The 23,948-nt window shown below is 50.6% G+C and overlaps 1 protein-coding gene and 1 pseudogene across 1 annotated transcript; both read right to left on the bottom strand.

Moving 5' to 3' along the window:
* Window positions 1-125: 125 nt before the first annotated feature.
* LOC116538278 (NUT family member 2G-like) lies at window positions 126-20,629 on the bottom strand. The gene is given in 14 exon segments (XM_032260555.1): window positions 126-411; window positions 413-1,159; window positions 1,517-1,633; window positions 2,003-2,331; window positions 2,828-2,967; window positions 3,943-4,071; window positions 5,963-6,656; window positions 9,058-9,120; window positions 9,123-9,214; window positions 9,216-9,265; window positions 9,267-9,319; window positions 9,322-9,361; window positions 19,901-20,253; window positions 20,563-20,629. Coding segments are annotated over 14 exon segments (2,916 nt in total). The 3' UTR covers window positions 126-369.
* A 1,481-nt stretch (window positions 20,630-22,110) lies between these two features.
* LOC116538241 lies at window positions 22,111-22,966 on the bottom strand (annotated as a pseudogene).
* Between the last annotated feature and the right edge of the window lie 982 nt (window positions 22,967-23,948).

Raw genomic sequence — 23,948 nt, 5'->3', positions numbered from 1 at the left:
CGGAACAAGTGGGGCTGGCCCCCGTGGGTCCCCAGTGCCTGGCATCTCCCGGTCCCTCTGCTTTCCCTCACAGACCCCCTCCACTGAGCAGCACAGCCCTGAGGACAGAGGCAGCAACCCGGAGAGCATTTCCAACACAACGATATTTATTCATATTTACATATGAGACCCCCAAGGTGTTGCTCCTCACCTCCTACCCCCAGGCCCTCCCTTCCTGTTCAGCCACCATCTCCCTCCCCTCCCTCCCCCACCCTCCAAAGCTAAGGCCCAACAAGATCAGCGCTGGGGTGAAACTTTTGTCTGCTTTGGGGCATTGGATGTCAGAGCCCCACCCTCAGGGATTGGCACCAGAGAGTCTGCCCTGTCCCCCTACTGGCTACAAGCCCACTTCTTCTTCCTGGAGACCAAAGGGGTCACCCTTTCTCTTTTGGGACTGTGAGGGGCCACCCAGTCCCCAAGCCAGGGATTGCGCCCCAGAGACTCTGAGCCCAGGCCCTAGGTGGGGTGTCTGTTCAGCAGGGGATGGGCCTCTGAAGAGAGCTTGCTTCTTGGACTTGGTGGCAGGAGCAGATGCTGGGCTGAGGCCTCCTCTCTGAGCAGAGGGAGACTGAGGAGCTCCCTGGGGTCCCTGTCCTTCTGGGCTGAGAAGGCCTGAGGCAGGGACAGGGCTCTGGGGCAGCCTCCAGGGCAGCAGCATGTGCTGGGAACCCAAGAGGAAGGCCAGGCTGGGGAGCTCCTCCTCCTCCTCCTCACTTGACCCCTGAGCCAGCCCACGTGACTCCCTGACAGGACACCCTCCAGGGAGACCCAAGGTGTCCTTGGTCCCCAGACCAGGGCAGGTGGGTCTGTGGTCCTGGGGAGGACAGTTTGGCGGGGCAGCCCTCAGCCTGCGGGAATCCAAGCTCTCCAAAAGCATAACAGGGTTTTTGGACCTGGCCATGCCAGTGCATGCTCTGCCTCGTCCCTGAGGGTCCCAGGCAGCCGTCTGGGGTGGGCAGGATTCCACGCTGACCCCTTGCTGGGGGCCAGGGACATCTCTCTCTGCTCCTTGGCCCGCTGCAGACTCAGAAGACATTGAGTCTAACCGGGCGGTGCCATGACTAGGGGCTGCCCTCGCACACCGTTCCTCCTTCAAGGATAGGCGGCGCTTCTCCGCTACCTGCGGGAGGAAAGGGGGCACTGACTGGCGCTGCCCCAAGTGTGAGCAGGGCCCAGGGTGGCAGAGACCAGGGCACTTGGGCAGCAGGCAGGGAAGCCTGAGGCAGCTGGGCTTCCTGTCAAAGAGAGGGTGTGGCTCTGCCGGGCATCCCGCTGGGCCTCACTGCAGTTTGCATCCTGATTCTCCTCCCTGGCTCCTCTCCATCCTGCTCCATCTGAACCTGCACCTCCCCACCTCGGAGTGGCTCCCCAAGAAGCCGAGCATCCCCGCAGGGTGGGGTAGACAATCAGGTGGGGCTTGTGTCCCAGGTCCCTCCTGCCCCCGGGGTACCTGGGTTCTCCTCCCTCCCTGCTCTACCTGGGCAAGGGTGAGTCCTTCCTCCTGCTCCAGCTCCTGGCTTAGGGCCAAGAAATCCATCTGTGGATCTGGGGAAAGCAATTCTTCCAGGAAGCGGGGGTGAATGACGGTCTCCACCTGGAAACAGAAGGAAGACAGCGTGAGGTTCCCGGGCAGGAAGTAACCTAGCCAAGGACACCTAGAGGAGATGCAGAAAGCAGCGAGTGCCCCGTCCCCACCCTTCTGGAGCTGTCTCATATCATGGCGATCACCAGCTCCACACACATCACAGACCTAGTAGCATCCACACACAGACACACAGACCCACATACGACACAGGAAAATAGATACAAGTAACATACACACGCCACATTCATAGCCACACAGACACACAAAAACACACAGTAAAAAATTACAGGCACAAACACACAGCAGAGCTTAATTCCAAGGACCTGCGAGTGCCACCCCCTGGAATTCTGCAGACCCCAGCACTTCGGGCCAGCCCACCTTGGTGACGAAGTCTTTCTGGGAACACAGCTTGTCAACATAGCTCAGGAGGCCTGGGTCTAGAAGCATCCCGTCCCCTTCCTGCTCCACTTCGCCCTCTTCCCATTGTGCCTTGAGCTCCCCCGTGGCCCCATCAGGAGGCCCCAGCAGCTCCTCCATGATGTCCACATACTCCTGCACCACTTCAGGGGGGATCTCCTCGGGGGCCTTGGTCTTCACTGGCTGCCGGGGTGGTGGCAGGTGGGCCTTGGTCTCTGCTGGCCGCTGGGGCCTTGGTGACGGCAGGCAGGCAGGTGGGGCCTTGGGGCCAGCCTTGCTGGGAAGGTACACTGAGGCAGGGAGGGAGGAGGACGGGTATGGTGAGGGCTGCTCCTCCTGCCTGCACCACACAGGGGAGGGCAGGGCTCAGGGACGTGAAGTGGGTCTCAGCTGGGTCAGGACCACCTGAATCACAGTGCCCCAGAGGAGACGCCGCAGGAGGGGCGCATGTGAGACATCATCCTTTGGGATGAAGTTTGGAGCCACAGATATGCCGTGTACTCTACCTGCTCATCCCTGCTTTCTGGGCGGATTGTATGTTGAGTTTCGGACAGGCGAGGGGAGAGTAGCTAGGAAACCTCACCAGGTCAGTACCCTCCTTCATGACCACAGGCCGCCCACGAAGTGGGTGTTGACCTTGTCAGTACCCAACATATGCCCTTGGGAGCTGTCCTGTTGGAGGAGCACATCCCTCTCTTGAAGGGAGGCATGGGGTGTGGGGACAGTGGCCTCCCTTGGCCCCTCTGGCCTTTGTGGTGGCTCCTGTGGGAATGTGGGAAGCCGTACCTGGCAGCTTCACCACCTCAGGGGCTGATGGTCTTCGAGGCTCAAGCCTCGGCAGGGCTGGAGGAGGCAGGCACTGGGGCCCCTTCATCCACTGCAACTTCTGAATCTGCATCTCCTCCTCAGCCTCAAACTCCAGGAACCTGGGGTGAAGAAGGTGCAGGCCGTGCTGAGAGGGTCCAGGCCCCCTGCCCCCAGGACCAGGCAGCAGCCGATGGCAGGAATGGGAAGGAGTGCCTCGGGCAGGTTGTCCAGGCCCTCCCTGGGGCCAGTCCCCCAGTCCCAGAGGGAGCTGCTTCCAGAGTTCTGGGCTCTCCCTCCCTCACCAGGCCCCTGCAGAGCCCATGGCATCAACAGGGCTTCCTGACTCAAATCAGGGCCACGAGGCCCAGGAGGGCACCAGCGGGACCCCTCCTCCAGGCTTCAGCTGGCCAGGGGTGGGGTTTATGGCAGAAGGGGTCAGGGATGTTGCCCAGATGCTGGAGTCCTGAGGTTGTGACTGTGGGTCCCTGTAGGATAACCCAGGATGACGAGGCCTGAGAGACCCCTGGTCAGGAGGAAGCAAAAGCTGGGCCCAAAAGACAGGGCCAGTTTCCCCTGAGGTTGCTGGTCTGTCTTAACAGAGGGGACTGCCCAGGAGCAAAGGCAGGCAGGCCAGAGATGGGTCTCATGGTGTCCTGGACGCAGGTCTCCCCTGACCCAAGGCAGGTTTCTCCAATCCTGGCCAGGCCGGGATGGGTGAAAACCGACTTCTGTCCACTGCTATGAGGAGAGTGCACCCCACTCTGTCTATAGTCGCCAGCGCCCCTTCTCCACATCCTCACAGCTGGTGGTGACCACCTTTGGGCTGGGATGCTGGCTGCTCCCTCCCTGACCCCCAGTGTCAGGCAGGGATTGGCCGCAGGCCAGGCATGGCATGGCTTCCCTCCAGGGCCGGTTAGAGACCCCAGAGCACTCTAGGAGGGAGGAACAGCTCCTTGAGGGAGCCAGGGGCCCAGGAGGGCCTGTTTGTCTACACCCTCCTCATGCTCCACGCTGAGAAGCCACCATGGCCGCCAGGCCTGTGTCACCCTCTCTCACCCTGCCATGGGGGCTCTGCCCCTGCACCCCAGACTCACTTTCCCGCCATCTCGTAGTAGATCATCCGGTCAAAGTTGCTCGTGTGCTGCCATTCCTGCACAGCCCGCCACAGTCCCTCCTCCAGGGTCATGCGGGGCTTCCACCGGGCCAGGGATCGGAGAACTGGGCTGTAAGGTGGTGCAGTCAGTCCCAGTCCACAAGCCCACCCTCCATCCCAAGCCCATCTGGTGCCAACAGCCGGCCCTTGTCCTCCCCACACCTGTCCTGCCATCTGTCCCTGTGCTGTTTTCTCCCATGTGGGCTCCTCAGCTTCCAGGACACGGCCCCAAGATCAAACATCAACACTGGCCAACGGGTGGCCTCTATGACTGCTCCTCGAGTCCTCAATGTTACAGTGTTGACAAGTGAACTCAGTACTTTGGGTGGAATGTGTGTGTCCCCAGCATTCCTGTGCTGAAGCCCTCAGCCCCAGTGTATCCATTCTTGGAGTCAATCAGGATTAGAGCAGGTCATGACGGTGGGTTCCCGTCATGGCATCTGAGCCTTGATAAGGGCAGGACGAGACACCAGGGCTCTCCCTCTCAGCCGAAAGAGGACACAGCCAGAGGCAGCCCTCTCCAGCCAGGACACCAATCTGCTGTCGCCTTGATCTGGGACCTCTATCCTCTGGAACTGGGAGATGTGACTGTGTCCTGATAAAGCACCCAGTCTGTAGGATTTGTTATGGCGGAGTTGAGCTGACTGAGACAGCACGCACACAGAATGTCCGGGGAGCGAGGGTTAACGTGCAGGTTCCAGGGCCACAGGACTGCGCATTTAACCAGCTTCCTGGGGACTCGGGAGCAAGGCAGCCCCTGGGGACTCAGCCTCAGGGTCCTGGAGAGGAGAGCAAACCAGAACCAAGCAGAGCGGCATCCAAGCCCACTGCATGCAGAGCCTGTGAGCCTGGGGCAGCTCCACTCCGAGAATCAGGGTCCCCAGTGCATGGGGACTCAGCTCCAAGGGAGAATGCAACCAGTCCCAGGACGCAGGGGCGGCAAGATTTTTGGGAACAATGATGGGGACTCTTTACACCTACACCCTGGGCAGGGGACTTGCCTAGGGAGTGGCCAGTGTGTTGCCTGGTGGATGCGCTCAAGCTCCCGTGGAGTACGGGTTTGCTCATCAGCGGGGGACACAGGGTCACAGAGGCACCGCAGGATGGAGAGAGGCAGGACTGGGACTGAATCCACAAACTCTCCCAGATGCTGGCATTGCTGCCTCAGTCACCACAGTCCACGCCCCTGGGCTGCTGGGCTCGTGGTGCACTCAGAGCCATCACTGGAGCCTGTGGCTTTGGGGATCACTGTCCTAGATGGCCTAGTCCTGATAATGATAGCAATAGGGACAGTAATCATAACTGCTGTCATGTCATGTAATGTGTCACAGCATGTGCCGGACACTGCTATATGTGTCATAAGTGAGCTCAAGTCACCTCTTCACCATCCTCTGAATGAAGCATCGTCGTCCCTTTTTCTAGAAGGGATCAAGGGCGAAGCTGCAAATACTTGCCCAGCATGGACCCTAGTTCAGGGCCCGAGACCATCTCCTGTGCAGGCTCCACTACCACTGTGCCAGCTGGACCTCGGCAGAGCAGTGGGCATGTGCCAGGTTCCTGCAGCTCCTACCCCCAGCCCATGTGTTGTGCCCCTGGCCTTCGCCACTCAGGTCAAGGGGAGGCACTGGGGCGCACTCAAGTCCTAAACCCAACCCGTGGCTCATGTCGGACCGGGAACCCTCTCTGACCTGGGTGTTCTGTAAACACTGTCATGAAAATGACTGGAAGTAAGGATTGGCTGCACTCACAGGACAGTGAGGAGCAGGTGACATGAGGCCCCTGAGAGTCTGACCTGAGCGGCAGCCAGATTAATGTTGCTGAAAATGTGCCCTTTGATAGTGCAAACCATTGCTTTCAAGAACGCCCTGCAAGCTCTCCTGACCAGCGTGACCTCCCGTCCATCGAGCAGCGTCTTTACAGGTGAGCTGCAGGACGAGCTCCGGTGCCCCGAGGACACTCACATGAAGAAACAGGAAAGCGCTTCCGTGTCCGGACTCTGGGGAAGGTGCCTCCGGGCCAGGGGCTTGTAGTGCTGCCAGAGTCGGAAGTTCTCATACACGCTCTTGGGGTTGCAGGAGTCGTCCGTGGGGGCCTTGGCCTGGGAGGGAGCCTGGCTGCCCTCTCCATGAGCCCCTTGTGACCATGGACCAGCGTTCCCTGGGGCCACGATGGGGGCTGGCTGGGGAGCCGGTGGTGCTGGAGGAGGAAGGCCGTGGGACCAGGCTCCCTTACAGGCCTGAGTGCCCCTAACAACCTGGGCAGCCATAGCGGGCACCACAGGGGCAGCTGCCAGGGGCCGGGGAGGTGGACATGCCACGCCCCTGCAGACGGCACCTGGAGCCTGCCAGACGAGGGGGGCCTGAGTTAGGACCAAGGTCTGTGCCTGAGGGGCCTTCACAGGCCCCACTTCTGTCGTCATCTGGACAAGGATGTTGGAAGCCCCAGCCCAATTCAGGGCACGGCCATCCTGTCCTGCCACCAGAGGGGTCCTGGGGAAGGCAGACAGCACTGGAAGGCTGCCTGGAAGAACCGCTGCAGTCATGAGGGGCGGCCCGTGTGCTGGGCCGGGAGCAGGTGTGGCGAAGGGCAGAGCCGTGAACACTGGCATGGAGGCGCCAGGGTTCTCGGTCACGTCCAGTCCCAGCACTGGGTATGCTGTGGAGACAAAGGAAAGAGGTGAATGAGCTGAGGTCTCCAGGTCTGCAGTAGTCACTGGGAATCAGAGGGGTGTCCTACAGCTGACGGAGTGTGACAGGGAAACTCTGCAGCTTGCAAGTGTCCCTGAGTGTGCATTGGATGCTCTGTTCCTCCACAGGAGGGTCGCCTCACTAGAGAGCCTGGCCACGGCTCCACTAGACTTCCTGACGCCTGTCTGCCAGGAAGCAACAGCCAAGCCTTCGCTGCCTCTGAGGGTCTCCCTCGGGCGTCCCTGGCACACCCTGCCAGCCTTACAGGCATCTCCCAAGCCATGGGTCAGGGATGAATCTCTCGCCGGCTTGGTGTCCCTCAGCATGCTCAGCAGCAGGTGAGGGGCCTCCCCCAGGGCAGTGCTCTGCACTCAGAAGGCCTCCAGGAAGCCAGAAGGTTCCTAATATTATGGCCCCATCTCCTCTTCAGTCTTCCTTTTCCTGAAGCTCTCGTACACCTCTTTCTTTCCTAGCTCAGCACAACAAAAGAAAACCACTGAATAGACCGGGCGTGGTGGTTCACGCCTGTGATGCCAGCACTTTGGGAGGCCTAGGCGGGCAGGTAACCTGAGGTCAGGAGTTCAAGACCAGCTTGGTCAATGTGGGAAGCCATGTCTCTACTAAAATACAAAACTCAGCTCAGTGTCGTGGCGCACACCTGTAATCCCAGCTACTCAGGAGGCTGAGGCAGGAGAATTGCTTGAACCCAGGAGGCAGAGACAGCAGTGAGCCAAGATTGCACCACTGCATTCTGGCCCAGGTGGCAGAGCAAGACTCTGCTAAAAAAAAAAAGAAAAAAAGAAAGAAGGGAGGAAAGAAGGAAGGAAAGTAGAAAAGAAGAAGGAAGGAAATCATTGGAAAGAAATCTCTCCCAAGCCAGCACCCTGTGAACCCTGAAGATAACCCATAAGCGTCACGCCCAGTGTGCAAGTGATTGTCCTGGCACCATGCCCAGCAAGTGCTAAACAAGGGTCGGAGTCAGGCAACACTTTCCTCCGTGCTCGGTGGTCCTGGCTGCCACTCAGGAAGCTCTGTTCCCAGGGAGCAGGTCTGAGAAGCAGTGGTGAAGTTCCCTGAGGTACTGTCATTGCTCAGCCAGCAACAGTGGCACACGATTAGAGCACAGCCAGCCAGCGGTGAGCAGTGGGGCTGTCAGGGGAGGTGTCCGGGGATTTTCACAGCTGCTGGTCATGTTACAGTAGGTCGTGGGACAGCAAGCCCATCTCTGGTCCTTTGCCTTTGAGCTCCCAGTAACTCAATATAGTGACCAACCAAGAACCAGAGGTTCTTGGGCCATGGGCCAGGTGGGGCATAGTTGTCTGGAGCTCATCACTGTTCACTAGGACCTCATGCAGTCCCCAGTCAAGGGGAATAGGGATACAGCACGTGCACCTCATCAGTCAGGACACACACCCTAACTTGAATAATAATAATAAGAGGACCATCTTCCTATTTGTGCGCTACTCTCCTTCCTCTAACTGAAAAGGAAACCATCTTTCCAGACCCTTCCACTGAGAACCCGCAAGAGTCCACACCTGTCCCCTGTTCAGGAGGTAGTGGACATGGAATAGAAGCAAATCCTTCATCTCCACAGTAACACAAAGTGCAGAGGACAGGCCATGAGCTAGTAGACAAGAGGAAGTGGGTCTGAAGACCTGAGCTTCCACAAAACGACGAACAATTCAGAACAACCTGGGAAGCCCAGGCCGTGTTGCCTGAACTTCCCCAACTGCCCCCACCCCTGTTAAATCAGAGCCAACAGCCACCTGAACTGACAGAGAAGCCACCTCTGGGGAGGGAGCTGAGAGGCTGCGGCAGTTACAGTACCCCCAGCCTCGCCCACCCAGAAGCTGTCACTGGATGCTCTGTCACAGCCAACTCACCCAACAGTTTTCTGGCTGAGACCCCTTCTCCCCACTCCTCCCTAACATCTAGAAAAGTCCAGTCCAAATCCCTCTGAACACTATGGAAGGACACCTTCCAGGAGCCTGAAGACACAAAACAGGGCTCAGACTTGCCTGTCATCCTCTCTGGGCCACCGGCACAACTCGATCCCACCACTCCCTACAAACACGGTGACATGACCTGTCCCCCTTTAGAAAGAATCAATACATCCACTCCATCCTTTCCCCTACACGGTGTATTCCCCCAGGCACCTTGGTCCACCTCTAAGGAGCCATCCTCCCTAACCACAGACTCAGGGTGCCATGGCCCTCCCCAGGTGTGATGTCTTTGGGGACATCCAGTGCTCCGTCCCTCCCTCAACATCAGCCCTATCAACTGTCCCCTGGGGCAGTGTGAAATTTGAATTCCCAAGGATTTGAAACATGGCAGAGACTTGGATAATGCCCCTGTCTCTACAGGCTCACCTCCATTTGAAGCCATCCCCTCAGGCTGGGTGCTGATCACCGCTGTCTGATAGTTTCCACATGAGAAAAGCCAAGGGCAGGGCCCAGAGAGTCACCTGCCTCAACAGATTCTCCTGAGTTCAGGTAGATCAGGGAAAATTTGAAAGTAAATAAGTTTAGAACATAGGACCCCAGACATTCTGCAGAGGGGGAGGGGCGCTGCAGCAGGTACTGGTAGGGGTGGGGGACATTCTGTGAAGGGCTCTAGCCAATAGGCAAGAACTGAGGTTCCCTTCCAGCTGGACGGCAGAAACACAGATGATGTGTGTTTTTATCCTGAATGCAGTGCTTGTCATTTAGTACACGTCCAGCACTGTCAGATACTCATACCAATACTATTTCCTTCTACGTCTCCAATAAGCATACTGGCCCATATACAATAGGTGGCTCAAGAAATATTTGTTGAATGAATAAATAAATGAGTGAGCGTAGGAAAGATGAGATCTGTCCTTCCCTTTATTTTCCTTTTGTGGAACCAAAACATCCCTAATAAAAGTGACAGCAGCCACCCAGGGCATATGACAGCACTGGGAAGGACACAAAGCAAAAGGACCAATGAAAAAGACAGGAAGGACAACACCGTGATGTCCTTATGCCTGGTGCTGGCAGCGTGTGTGTCTTCCTGTTTTCCACTCAAGAGGCGCAGAAAAATGACAGCCCTAGAGATCTATCAGGCTGTGACCTATGGGAGTTGGGATGAGAGATGGGACGCTAGGTAAGAGCACATTCACTGAGTCAGCAACATACGTGGTGCTGGGTGTACTGGAGATGCCAAGCACAATGGGCCAGTGGCACAAGCAGAGAAGGTGATGCTTCTAGAATACACCACGTGACCACCATCTAGCTGCATATGGACTTTGTCACTTTCCTCCACTCATAACAAATAGCCTCACTAACAATGAAAGAAAGTAAGCACCCTCATTCCACTGAATGTGTAGACTAGCACAGTCCTTTGAGTAGGCAACTAAGCACTGCCCACCAAAAGATCTGCGGTCTTTAATGTGACAAGCCTAGTACTAGGAATCACTTATAGTCACAAATGCAAAGACTTAACAGGGATGTTCTCAGCAGCACTTTTTTTTTGACAATTAAAGCTGATTTTTAAAAACCTAAAGGCATAGCAATAGGACTTGTGAGACACATTCAGCTGTACCAGTTGAATATGGGGAGGCTCTTAAAGCTGAGGTTTTTCAAAAACTGTCTGGCATTCTTCCTACAAACATATTTGAGAGCCCCCTGCATGGCACTGGGAAAAGCTCACCATATAATGCTAAGTCAGAAAGAATGCAAAGTCTGTATACAGCAAATACACACACACACACACACACACACGGAGCTTATATACAGATCTAAAGTTTCTATACAGCAAATACACACACACACACAGACATGGAGCTTACATACAGGTCTTCATTCAAGATAGGTAGAAACTACAATATCCAGGCATTAGTAGCTAGGTGGATGGAAATTAGGTGGTAACCCTCCTAACAAACTTTTCCAGGCTTTATCAGGGCTGTCTTTGTGGACTGAAGCTAGTATGCCACCCATGCCTGACTCATCACTCCAGTGAACCTCAGTTTCTTTATCTGTCACATGAGGAGGTTGGATTATATTATTATTGCTAAGGCTTCTAAAAATATGCAAGGTGGGCCCTATCTCAGTCACCTTTCACCATTATCAGACCTTCCTGTTGTGGCCCTGTTTAGAAAGGCCTAGTGGGGGTTAACAAGAGACCCTGAGATCAGCAGAGGAGAAAGGGAGAGTTTTACTTTCCATAAAAAACATTCACAGACCTGGGAGGCACAGCCTTCAGTACAAATGAAAGTGTCCTCCTCAAAGAACAAAGGGAGGGTCTGGCTTAAATAAGAACATTTCTAGCCCATAGTCTTAGTGCATTTATGCTAATGAAGGATTAAAACTTCTTCAGTTCTGATTGGTAAAATAATCCAGCCCTGATTGGGAGCGTTTAAAGCCCAAAACCAAAAGTCTTTGTCAGCTGTTCATTTTGGGGGGTGGGGGTGGAATGGGAGACAGAGTGGGGTAGGTTGCGAGGAGTAGTTTATCCTGGCTGTGGTTACTAAAACTTTTCTGGCTCAGAGCTGTAAAGCAGGATGTTTGTCAAGAGCTGCTTGTTGAGAAACCAAGGTGTACTCTTTCTCATCCTGCTATGGCCACCAGGTTCTGCTTTTAAATGTAGAGCTTTGGCTGGGCGCAGTGGCTCATGCCTGTGATGTCAGCACTTTGGAAGGTCGAGCTGGGCAGATCACTTGAGGTCAGGAGTTTGAGACCAGTGTGGCCAACATGGTGAAACCCTATCTCTACTGAAAATGAAAACATTAGCCGAGTGTGGTGGCACACTCCTATAATCCTAACTACTCAGGAGGCTGAGGCACGAGAATCACTTGAACCCGGGAGGCAGAGATTGCAGTCAGCTGAGATCACACCACTGCACTTTCAGTCTGGGTGATAGAGCAAGACTCTGTCTAAAAAAAAAAATTATTTGAGAACACTTAGTAATAAGTACTATTATTAATTTAGTTACTTTAAGTTGCACTGATGCTATCATTACATCACAGGGCACCTAACACATAAAACAAATGAGATGAAGTCAATTATATTTTTTACATTAACAGTTCTACACAAATACATTAATCCCTTGGTAAATTTTAGACCAACTGACAGCTATCTGTAAACACAGCTAAATGTAAATATTCATACTTTATCTTATTTTGTCTCTGTACTTTAAGTAAGGTTTTAAGTTAAAATGTCATTATTTCCTTATCTGAAGATTTAAAGGAAACAGCTTGGTGGTTTGGGAAGAACACTTGGTGTTGGATGCTCACTAAATCTGGCCCTTGCAAAGTTCTGATTAGCTTGAGATTTACAAAGTCAGCTGGGATCTGAAAAGTTACAGTTCCAATTTTGATTATTTGGAACATTTTTGTTCTTTCCTCATCTTGCATGGCCTGCCCTGCAGCTGCTGATGAGTTATAATGCTGTCTTTTTTCTTATGAAGAATCTTCACTGGGGATTCTGACCTTCAGCTTGTCTATTTTTTGTTTTTGTGTTTGTTTATTGAGATGGAGTCTCACTCTGTCGCCCAGGCTGGAGCTCAGTGGTGCGATCTCAGCTCACTGCACCCTCCGCTAATTTTTGTATTTTCAGTAGAGACAAGGTTTCACCATGTTGGCCAGGCTGGTCTCAAACTCCTGACCTCAGGTGACCCACCGGCCTCGGCCTCCCAAAGTGCTTGGATTACAGGCATGAGCCACTGCGCCCGGCCTGGTCTATGAAGCTGTTGTTGGTCCTGCTAGCATTTCTAGATTGAGGGGCTGGAGTGTTATACCTCTTTCCACCACCTGTCTTCAGTTTCTCTGTCACCTGTCCTCTTCCTTGGTGTCGACACCAGGACAATAGGTGTTGCTTTCCGACAGTTTTTTTCCTTTCGTCTCTATACAGAAGTTTTCATGGGCTGATCTGCTGAGTTCGGCCTGGGAACTGAGGCCAACATCGGAGACCCCTCATCACACAAGTTTGAAAGAACTCGTAGTGACTTCAAGCTCAGAACCGTGGACGGCAGAGCCTCCCTTTGGACATAGAATTCTCCATCCCTTTCCAGGGAGGGAAGAAAGCCCACAAGCACTGGTGAGTGAAGTGCTGACCACCCCTGCATCTCCAACCCTGAGATTTAAAAAATCTTTTTTTCTCTCTTATCTTTACAAATATAACATGGTGGCCGGTTATGGTGGCTCACGCCTGTAATCTCAGCACTTTGGGAGGCCAGGGTAGGTGAATCGCCTGAGGTCAGGAGTTTGAGACCAGCCTAGCCAACATAGTGAAACCCTGTCCCTACTAAAAATAAAAATTAGCCGGGCTTGGTGGCAGGCACCTGTAACCCCAGCTACTCAGGAGGCTGAGGCAGGAGAACTGCTTGAGCCCAGGAGGCAGAGGTTGCAGTGAGCCAAGATCGCACCATTGCACTCAAGCCTGGGAGAAGTGTGAGACTTCAATTTCAAAACAAACAAGCAAAGAAACAAACAAAAATAATGTGGCAGAAAATTTATGTGTAGCATCCAGTCACCAGAGATGTCACTTTCCTGTCTTTGTCTATCCATATTATATCTACCTGTTGTCTTTTTGAGCCAAAACCTGTTTTTTTGTTGCATTAGTCGAGATGGGATTTAGTCTAACTTTTGTATTTTTAGTCAAGACGGGGTTTCACCATGTTGGCCAGGATGGTCTTGAACTCCTGACCTCGTGATCCACCTGCCTTGGCCTCCCAAAGTGCTGGGATTACAGGCATGAGTCACCACACCCATTCCCAAGACCTGTTTTGTAAACTGCTTTCCTCAACTCAATATATAGTGAGGTGTTTTCTTTTTTCTTTTTTTTTTTTTTGAGCTGGAGCCTCACTCTGTTGCCCAAGATGGAGTGCAGTGGCACGATCTCAGCTCACTGCAACCTCTACCTCCAGGGATCAAGCAATTCTCCTACCTCAGCTTCCCAAGTAGCTGGGACTGTAGGCACACACCTCCATGCCCAGCTAATATTTGTATCTTTAGTACAGACAGGGTTTCACCATGTTGTCCCAGCTGGTGTCAAACTCCTGACTTTTAGTGATCTGCCTGCCTCGGCCTCCCAAAGTGCTAGGATCATAAGCGTGAGCCCTCCTGCCTGGTCTATAGTGAGCATTTTCTGTCGATCATAAATATTCTCTCGTAAAATGACTTTAAATGTGAGCAATAAATTCTACTAAAAGGCTGGTGTGGTGGGCCACACCTACAATCCCAGGACTTCAGGAGATCAAGGCTCAAGGATGGCTTGAGCCTGGGAGTTCAAGACCAGCCTGGCAACACAGAAAGGCTCCCATCTCCACAAAAAAATTTAAAAATTAGCCAGGGGTGGTGGTGTGAATCTGTAATCCCAGCTACTCAGGAGGCTGAGGCAGGAGGTTCACTTGATCCCAGGAGTTGGAGACTGCACTGAGCCATGATCATGCCACTGCACTGCTTCTGGGCAAAGAGTGAGGCCCTGTCTAAAAACAAAAAGTCTGCTTAACGAATTTCCATGATTTAGAATCAGTCGTGTATTGTTAGTCATTTACCTAGCTCCAATTTTTCTACACAAATAGCCTTGCTAAACATCTCCTGAAAATTAATGTATGCATATATCCTGGATTGGTTTTCATTCAAATGTATTTCTAGACGTGAATTAATGAGACCAAACGTAGGTAAGAAATGGAAAGGCTTGGGTGGGCCCGGGTGTGCTGACAGCAGCACCGTGACAGCACAGTGACAGCACAGTGGCGGAGACCTCAGCAGCGGCTACTCCCTACTTTCTTGATTTACCTGGTTGCTTCCTCCCCCTTCCCCCAGTAATTATTATTCAGAACTTCCCAGAATAAAGCCGGGGCCCTGATTTTACCTACAAACAGTGCCAGAGGTTTCACCTGAAGGAAAGACTGACCCAGCAGAGAAACCCGGCAATGAGGGTGAGGGTGGGAGTTCCAGAGGGGAAGGGGCACGGGTGGGGCCCGGAGCCAGGTTACGGATGCATGCTCCTCCCAGGTAGCACCAGGCCCGGCCCTGCCCCTCCCATGCATGCAAGTGGCAGGAGTCCATGACAGTGACCCTGACAGCAGGTGGCTGGCCTCCTCTATGCCACTGACCATGGAGTGCTGTAGTGTCTGTCTTCCTTCTTTCTTCTCGCCCTCCCTTGCCCCACACCTTTAGCCTTCCTCCCTTTCCCCTTCATCAGGTCCAGGTGAGTGGGTTGAGCCCAGCCTGCGCAAAGGCCTCGGGTGGGGGAGCCGCAGCAGACCGTAGGCATCTGTCTATAGGAGTGCCCAGGTTGCATCTGGGGACCAGCCCTTGGAGGAAAAGGTGTAACTCAGTGCTCTTAACCTGCACACTGTAATGGGGATGGCTGATTTCTTTTGGTGGTGGTTTTCTTTTAGACAGAAGGGGTCCCGGATGTCAAAAAGAAGGGTTTTTTTTTTGTTGTTTTTTGTTTATTTTTTCCCCCTGAGACAGAGTCTTGCTTTGTCACCCATGCTTGAGTGCAGTGGCGTGATCTCAGCTCGCTGCAACTCCGCCTTCTGGGTTCAAGCGATTCTTATGTCTCAGCCTCCTGAGTAGCTGGGACTACAGGTTCACGCCATTATGCCCAGCTAAGTTTTGTATTTTTGTCGAGACAGGGTTTCGCCATCTTGGCCAGGCTGGTCTCAAACTTCTGGCCTCAAGTGATCCGCCCGCCTGAGGCTCCAAAGTGCTGGGATTACAGGCGTGAGTCATTGCGCCAGGCCAGAAAGAAGTTCTTGGTGGGACAAGACATCAAAACCAGCTGGCAGCCAGTTCCCGTATTCTTGCTTTGTTTCACTAGTTGTTCAGGGAGCGAAGAGATGAAGCTTTAAGTGCAAGTATGATGCAGGCCACTCACATGGCATTTCGTGATGTTTTTTTCATTATTCACTTTCCCTAAGTCTGATTCTCCTGTATACGTCTTTCACTGCTGTATAAACCTCTCCAATGCAAGGGACCAGCTCTTACATTTCTAATGTTGTTTCCTAGAGAGATAGATGGATACCTATAGATATACATAATATAACTTGTAACTGTTATTGCCGAGTTTAAAATGAGGAAACTGAGGCCAGTATAAGAAAATTAAATGCCAGTTTATTCAGCTCCCGGCGAGGTTCTGTGGTCCGGGGAAAAGGGGGCCAGAGAAGTCACGCCGAATTCCTAGGGCGTGGGGTTTTTGTGGCTATGGGTAACGAGCAACAGCTGGGTACTCTGATTGGCTCCAGGGGAGCAAGATTGGGACGGGGTGGGCCGCTATTGGTTGGCGGGTTGTTGGGCAGGTTTTTCTAGTACGAGGGCCGGCCAGGGTTGCATTAGCTGGAGCCTTCCAGGGGAGCCATGCGGCAGAGCTAGGTGCCCAGTGCAGAGCCAGGTGCCGAGTGCAGAGCCAGGTACTGAGTGCAGAGGTGGGTGTGTTTGGACTCCTGGCGAGGCAACGGGCCTTACATAAATAATATATGATACATATTTGTGTACACTTAATACATATTTTTTAATATACGACTTGCCAACTTGTGTACTACTGCTTGGGCAAGAGAGGTAGTTTGAAATAAAACAACAGTTGTCCTGCATGGCAGTCGGCTGCCTCTCCTGCTCACTGCCATGTGGGTCATCACAAATGGGAAAGTCCCCTGAGCACTACTGAAAACTGGGGGATATATAGGTCGACACTTTACCAGGATTACTGCGCTTCACCTGGCTGAATGTCACCTCTTAAGTCTCAGCTTAACTTTCACTTCCTCTGGGAAACTAGTTCTGATTTTCCCCCATAAAACCAGAAAATATAAGTCCTCAGGAATCCCACCATTGAATGAACTAGGGAAAACGGATAATTTTTAGTAGAGTTGGGGTTTTGCCATGTTGGCCAGGCTTGTCTCGAACTCCTGACCTCAGGTGATCCACCCGCCTTGGCCTCCCAGAGGATTACAGGTGTGAGACCCGGCGCCTAGCCTGGGAATCCTTTTGAAAAGCAAAAAACAAAACCACAATGACCACAGCCCTACCCTGTGTACATGCTTTAGGAAATATGCTGTTTTCCTGAATTTTCACATTTTCAACAATGAACAGACACAATTTGCTAGTGAACAGGACCCCAATTTATTGTTTCCCTTATTATGATATTTCTCTATTGTTCTTATGATTCTACTTTAAGAAGACATTAATATGGAGTTGTAATTTATTATGTTGGGTACCTAAAAGGGATAGAATCAGGTTGAACAAATGATTTTCTTGGCGTAATTAGTACAAATGTTTTATTTGTTTATGAACTGCACCAATATCTCCTTTAGAGGCAGGCAAAAGGGACTATGCTTTGAAACCTGGAACCCCAACACATTTTATACACCCCAATACCTACGTTGCTTTGTTACAGGCACATGGTACTTTTGTCTCTCAGGACCCCATGCTCTGTGCTGGCACAGCATGACCCAAAGCCCTAAACGCCCATGCTTATGTGCAACGCTGCTCACCAAGGGATGTCTCTTGACCTATGCTCTCAAAACACAAGGCACCTGCATACAATGGTCATGGGAGTTTGTGGGTTGTATGCCACTGATGTCAAAGCAGATCCTGTTCCAATTAGAGGATGGATTTGAGAGCAAGAAGTACTTAGGAAAGAAGAAAACACAGTTGCCTGCCAAATCCTTACACGTGGATAGCATGAAAGCAATTAGCTCTTGCCTAACTGAAATATTGATATGCTGAGCATTCATGTTCTTTTCACATTCCAGCTCTGATTGCCAAGGTACTTAATATTACTCTGGTATTCACCACAGTTGCACATAACACCCGAGAAATATTTTGTAATACTGAACGATGCATGCTATTCTTTCATTTGTATGTATGTAGGGCTAGATGGAACAAGCATCCATACTGTCAGTAGAGCATAAGTTACATGCAAGTTTTAATTATAATAACATGAATGGGCCAGGCGCAGTGGCTTATTCCTGTAATCACAGCACTTTCAGAGGCCGGGGCAGACAGTTCACGAGGTCAGGAGTTTGAGACCAGTCTGGCCAACATGGTGAAACCCTGTCTCTACTAAAAAACTACAAAAATTAGCCAGGTGTGGTGGCACACGCTTGTAATCCTGCTACTTGGGAGGCTGAGGCAGGAGAATTGCTTGAACCCGGGAGGTGTAGATTGCAGCAAGCCAAGATTGCACCACTGCACGCCAGCCTGGGCAACAGAGCAAGACTCCATCCCCGAACCCAACAACAACAAAAATTTAATGTTTTAGATGGGTGCATTTGTCAAGCTAGGAAGATAGAGCATGTTTTATCTGACAGTTTGTTAATCTGATTTGCAACTTAAATACACCTGGAGATAGGATATTTGGGCCGTCTTTTGCATTCTTAGTCTGGGCCCTGCAAGTGTTAGGAGAAGGTCTGAACTACTCTGATGGTTTGATTTTAGTTTAAAAATTTTTTGAAATGGAGTCTCACTCTGTTGCCTAGACTGGAGTGCAATGGCGCAGGCTTGGCTCGCTGCAACCGCTGCCTCCCAGGTTTAAGTGGTTCTCCTGCCTCAGCCTCCCAAGTAACTGAGTTACAGGCATGTACCACCAGACCTGGATAATTTTTGTATTTTTAGTAGAGATGGGATTTCACCATGTTAGCCAGGCTGGTCTCGAACTTCTGGCCTCATGTGATTTGCCCACAGTGTCCCAAAGTACTGGGATTACAGGCGTGAGCCATGCCCAGCCACAGTTTGATTTTAAATACCAATAACCTTGATATTTTTGCAGGCCTATTCATTTATTACGTTTCTCTCTGGGATTTGAAACTTTTTTTTTTTTTAAGAACACCTCAACAAAATAAATTTCCTTTTTATTGTTGGACGACAGTGTTTCACACATACATCAAGCGGGCCAAAAGAAAAAAGAAAAGAAAAAGAAAACCCACTGCAATTTCATAGATAACAAGGGAAAAAAAGAAACCTTTTGTATTTGGCCTTTTTTTTTTTTTTTTCTTGAGATGGAATTTCATTCTTGTTGCCCAGGCTGGAGTACAATGGTGTGATCTCGCCTCACTGCAACCTCTACCTCCTGGGATCAAGTGATTTTCCTGCCTCAGCCACCCTCAGGTGGGATTACAGGCATGCACCACCACACCCAGCTAATTTTTTGTATTTTTAGTAGAGACGGTGTTTCTCCATGTTGGTCAAGGTGATCTCAAACTTGTGTCCTCGTGTGATCTGCCTGCCTCAGCCTCCCAAAGTGCTGAGATTACAGGCATGAGCCACAAGGCCCAGCTGGCCTTTTTAACCATCTCATGCAAACCAACTGCTTATAGTACAGCTAAGTACATACACGGAAAAGTTACTGGAATGCTCAGATAAGATTGTTTTTCTGTTGTTTTTGCTTTTTTTGAACGAGCTCTTTTTTCTCCTTTGAGATTATAATGAACATGGTCACACCACAAGTAAAGTCAGAAGTAGGACAGAGAACACTCCGAAGGCTGGTTTGGTCATTGGAGATCATTAAAAATGGCTGACCCTTACAATATGTACAAAAATATAAAATGTACATAAAAATACAAACAAATTCCTTTTTTTTTTTTTTTTTTTTTTTTTTTTTGAGACGGAGTTTCGCTCTTGTTACCCAGGCTGGAGGGCAATGGCGTGATCTCGGCTCACCGCAACCTCCGCCTCCTGGGTTCAGGCAATTCTCCTGCCTCAGCCTCCTGAGTAGCTGGGATTACAGGCACGCGCCACCATGCCCAGCTAATTTTTTGTATTTTTAGTAGAGACGGGGTTTCACCATGTTGACCAGGATGGTCTCGATCTCTTGACCTCGTGATCCACCCGCCTCGGCCTCCCAAAGTGCTGGGATTACAGGCTTGAGCCACCGCGCCCGGCCCAAACAAATTCCTTTTTAAAGTACTTTTAAGAAAAAGCAGGGCCTTGGAAGTTTTGGCTCTGTTTTCCTCCCCTGCTGCAAATTCTCACAGTTTGGGTTGGGTGGTGGAGCACATGTGTCATCTGCAGGTGGCCCTGCCCATGGTGGGCGGGCAGGCGGGCCTCTCTACTCAAAGGTGGTGACCACGTTTAGATTCTGAGATGGGAAGTGCAAGGGGAATAGGTCACAGCGGCCTTTTTTTTTTTTTTGGTTAAGTTTTCCTTTATTGCTATCTAGTCATCCTCATCGGTCTTCTGCTTGGTATCGACATCGTCATCCTCGGCATCTTCTACTGTCCGCTTGCCCATAGCCGACTCAGCTTCCTCACCTTCATCTCCATCCTCTTCCTCCTCACCATCACCTTCTTCCTCCTCTTCCTCCCCACCTTCCTCCTCCTCTTCATTGTGTCAGTGTTAGCCTTCTGCTCCCCATTTTCCTCATTCCCGTTAGCAGGGGCATCTCTTCCGTTTTCTGCATCTTCCACATCTTCCTTCTCCTTTAACTCGGTGTGATTTCGGAGCTGGTGTCTCTGGTTGCATCTGACATGGTGGGGCACGCTGGTGATCCGATGCAGGGGATTAAAAAGAAAGCGAGAGTTCAGGGACTCTGGTGATAAAGCTGCCAGAGTCCTCAGCGGAAGAGTCGAGGCACGCAGTGGAGGTGGCTGCGGTGAGCAAGGAGCTGGGCGAGGAACAATGCAAAGATGGCTTCAGAGCAGCCAGTCTGGATCTCAAACTGTTAAGGCCTAAAATCATTAGCGCTGCTTTCTCCCTCTAAGCCATATGTGGCTTTTCACTCTATTTTGAACTGAATGCTTTCACTGTTTTGAGTTTAGCAAGCTTTTTGGTCTTAAAAATATTCAACAGTGCAGTTAAGAGGCCAAATGATTTTATGCATGAGACATTGTAAGATGAGGAATTTTCGCATAGAAAGGTGACCAGATTGGAGGAAATTAGTCCGTATAAACATTCCTCTGGATTTATACGGTACAGATTTTACTCTCAGGCTTTCTTAAAGTTTCTAACAGAGCTGCTAAGGAGAAGGAAGAGTGTAACATCTGTTGCAAAATTCCAGTTACATGTAGGACAGATAGGAATCTGGGAGAGAGGTGACTTGCCCAAATGACACACTGATTTGGGATCTATAAGGTGGAACCATTAATTCTTATGCATAAGGCTTGATTCAGAATTGCTTTTTATTTTGATGGAAGTTCTGTAGAAAGAAATGAATATGTGGAAAAATTTAGCTACTTGTAAATGCTTGGAAAATGAGGAAAGAGAATAGTTTAAAACCTTACCACCCCTGTTCTCCTCCTCCTCCTCCTCCTCATCAGAATCACAGTCAGTCAAAGGTAGCACTTTATTAATGTTAACAAAGTTAGTATGAAAACACAAGGTATGGGGAGTTGCCACACTCAGTGTATACAATTTCCAAGTCACACCTCTCTGCTTCACATTTATTTCTCTGTTTCACTTTAATATGGTTATAAGACCACCAGGTTGGATTGCCTGTTGCACCAAAGGAGATGAATAATTGTAGGGCAACTGAACGAAAAGATGAGAGGAAACCTCAAATCTGCCTCCCTGGGAGGTTTGGGGATGGGGATTCTAAGGGGTCTGAACAGGTGATGGGCTAAGGTATGAGGACTGCTGATTGGTCGAGAAGTGGGGGGTGAAGTCATTGGACCAGGAGATGCTGAGTCAGTTTCCTGGTATGGACCTTCAGACCTGTTGGCATCAGGGATTCTGCTGGAATTCAGGATCCGTAAAACACCTTAAGCAATTCTTGGGTAAAAAGGTCCAGTGTCGGTTTCTATCAATGGGAGCAATGGGGGAGCAGGTGGTCAGTGTGCTGCGAGCCCCTCGGTTAGTTAGCAGCTGCAGGGAAGTGAGTCAGGGCACACCAGTGCACCCTGGTTGATGCCTGACTACAATTCTGCCTAAAGCCTGGCTTGTAGTTCTCATTAACCCTGTGAGAGGTTTTTTTTCTCTTGGGCTTTTGCCCCATTCTAAGCAACACTTCTATGGATATTTTTGACTACATATTTTTTGTAGCACATACTGGCAAATATTCTGTGTGCTCAAATTAATTTTTTCCAAGACTGTTTCTTATTTTAATATCCCAGAGCTTCTCTTGTATTTTAAGCTGCAGTGGGTAAAGGAAGTTATATCTTCATTCCTTTGTCGGAAATTAATTGAGTGCCCGGCAGTCAAATGGTGTAATTCCAGCACTTTGGGAGGCTCAAGCAGGATAGTTTCGGCCCAGGAGTTAAAGACCAGCCCGGACAGGAGGATCACTTGAGCCCAGGAGTTGGAGGCTGCAGTGAGCCGTGATGACACCACTGCACTCCACATGCGCAACCCAGCAGTACCCTGTCTCACAAAAAATGTCTTGAGTGCTTACTCCGTGGGAGTCAGCCACTGGGTGGGGCCCTGGAAAACAGAGGAATATAATATGGCCCCATCTTTCTCAGCATAAAACTTATCAGACTGTGTCCATTGTGTTTATTTAACAATATATTTACAATACTAGTGGTTCTTTTTTTTTTTTTTAAAGGCATACAAATTTATTAATGTACAGGGCTGGGGGCCACAGAATGATTACTCCAACCCCTCGGTGTGGTACAGAAGCTTATATATCCTTTCTCAGAGGCAAAAGAGGAGATGGGTAACGTATACAATTATTTGAGGAACAGTGAATGATTATAAGCAAGAAGGAATGAACCAGGGAGACAGAAATTAACTTGTAAATGATTCTCTTTGAAATCTGAATGAGACCAAGAAGCCAGCTTTATCTTGTGGAAAAGTCCATTCAGGTGTGGTTGCATTCCTCAGTCGTCTTTTCTGCAGTAGATAATGAGGTAACAGAAAGCATTTGTGCTTTTTTTTTTGGTAAGAAGTTTTCTTGATCAGATCAGGAAATTCCAGAAAAGGTCCCTCCTTGGCAAGTTTACTTACGGCCTTGGTGCCCTCCGACACGGCTTGCTTGGCCAGTTCCCCAGCCAGCAGCAGGAGCACGGCCGTCTGGATCTCCTTGGAGGTGATGGTCAAGCGCTTGTTGCAATGCACCAGGCGGGAAGCCTCGCCCACGATGCGCTCAAAGATGTCGTTGACGGAGGAGTTCATGATGCCCATGGCCTTCTAGGAGATGCTGGTGTCGGGGTGCACCTGCTTGAGCACCTTGTACACGTACATGGAGTAGCTCTCCTTGCGGCTGCGCTTGCGCTTCTTGCCGTCCTTCTTCTGTGCCTTGGTCACCACCTTCTTGGAGCCCTTCTTTGGGGCGGGAGCGGACTTCGCTGTCTCAGGCATGTCGAAAGCGAACCAAGGTACAAAACGATCAGCAGCTAGTTCCAGGAAACGGGAAATAATCACTAGTGGTTCTTTTTATAGCTATGCATCTTACCTCAACCTTTCCCCCAAATAAAAAATAAGCAATGTTCAATTTATTTATTTATTTTTTGAGACAGAGTCTGGCTCTGCCGCCACACTGGAGTGCAGTGGCGCAATCTTGGCTCACTGCAACCTCCACTCCCAGGTACAAGCGATTCTCCTGCCTCAGCCTCCTGAGTAGCTGACATTGCCACCATGTCCGGCTAATTTTTTGTGTTTTAGTAGAGACGGGATTTCACCATGGTGGCCAGAATTGTCTTGATCTCCTGACTTCATGATCTGCCCGCCTCGGACTCCCAGTGTGTTGGGATTATAGGCATGAGCCATAGTTCCTGGCCAGTAATGTTCAGTTTTAAGACACTATCAGGTCCGGGTGCAGTGGCTCATGCCTCTAATCCCCGCACTTTGGGAGGCTGTGGCAGGCAGATCACCTGAGGTCAGGAGTTTGAGACCAGCCTGGCCAGTATAGTGAAACGCCATTTCTACCAAAAAAACAAAAATCAGCCAGGCATGGTGGCAGGCTCCTGTAATCTCAGCTAGTGGAGAGGTTGAGACAGGAGAATCGCTTCAATCTGGGAGGTGGTGGTTGCTGGTAGCTGAGATCATGCCATTGCACTCGAGCCTGGGTGACAAGATTGAAACTCTATTTCAAAAACAAACAAACAAAAAAACGCACTAGGCAGTGTGGTATTGGAGAAGATTTAGACATGTAGATCAATGGAACAGAATGGAACCCAGACTTAGATCCTCACAAAAATACGGCCAATTGATTGTTTTAAATTGTGGTAAAATACACGTAACATAAATTTATCATTGCCACCATTTTTAGGTACACAGTTCAGTGTGGTTAAATATATTTATATGTTGTGCAACTAATTTGCAGAACTTTCTCATCTTGCAAAACAAACTCCATTTCCGTTAAACAACCACTCCCCCTTTCTCCTTTCCCCAGCTCCTGGCAGCCCCCATTCTACTTTCTCTTTC

Source organism: Sapajus apella, unplaced genomic scaffold (assembly GCF_009761245.1).
Source record: "Sapajus apella isolate SASKATOON/1434 unplaced genomic scaffold, GSC_monkey_1.0 scaffold118, whole genome shotgun sequence".
Classification (NCBI taxonomy): domain Eukaryota; kingdom Metazoa; phylum Chordata; class Mammalia; order Primates; family Cebidae; genus Sapajus; species Sapajus apella.
This window is presented reverse-complemented; position numbering and strand designations above follow the sequence as displayed.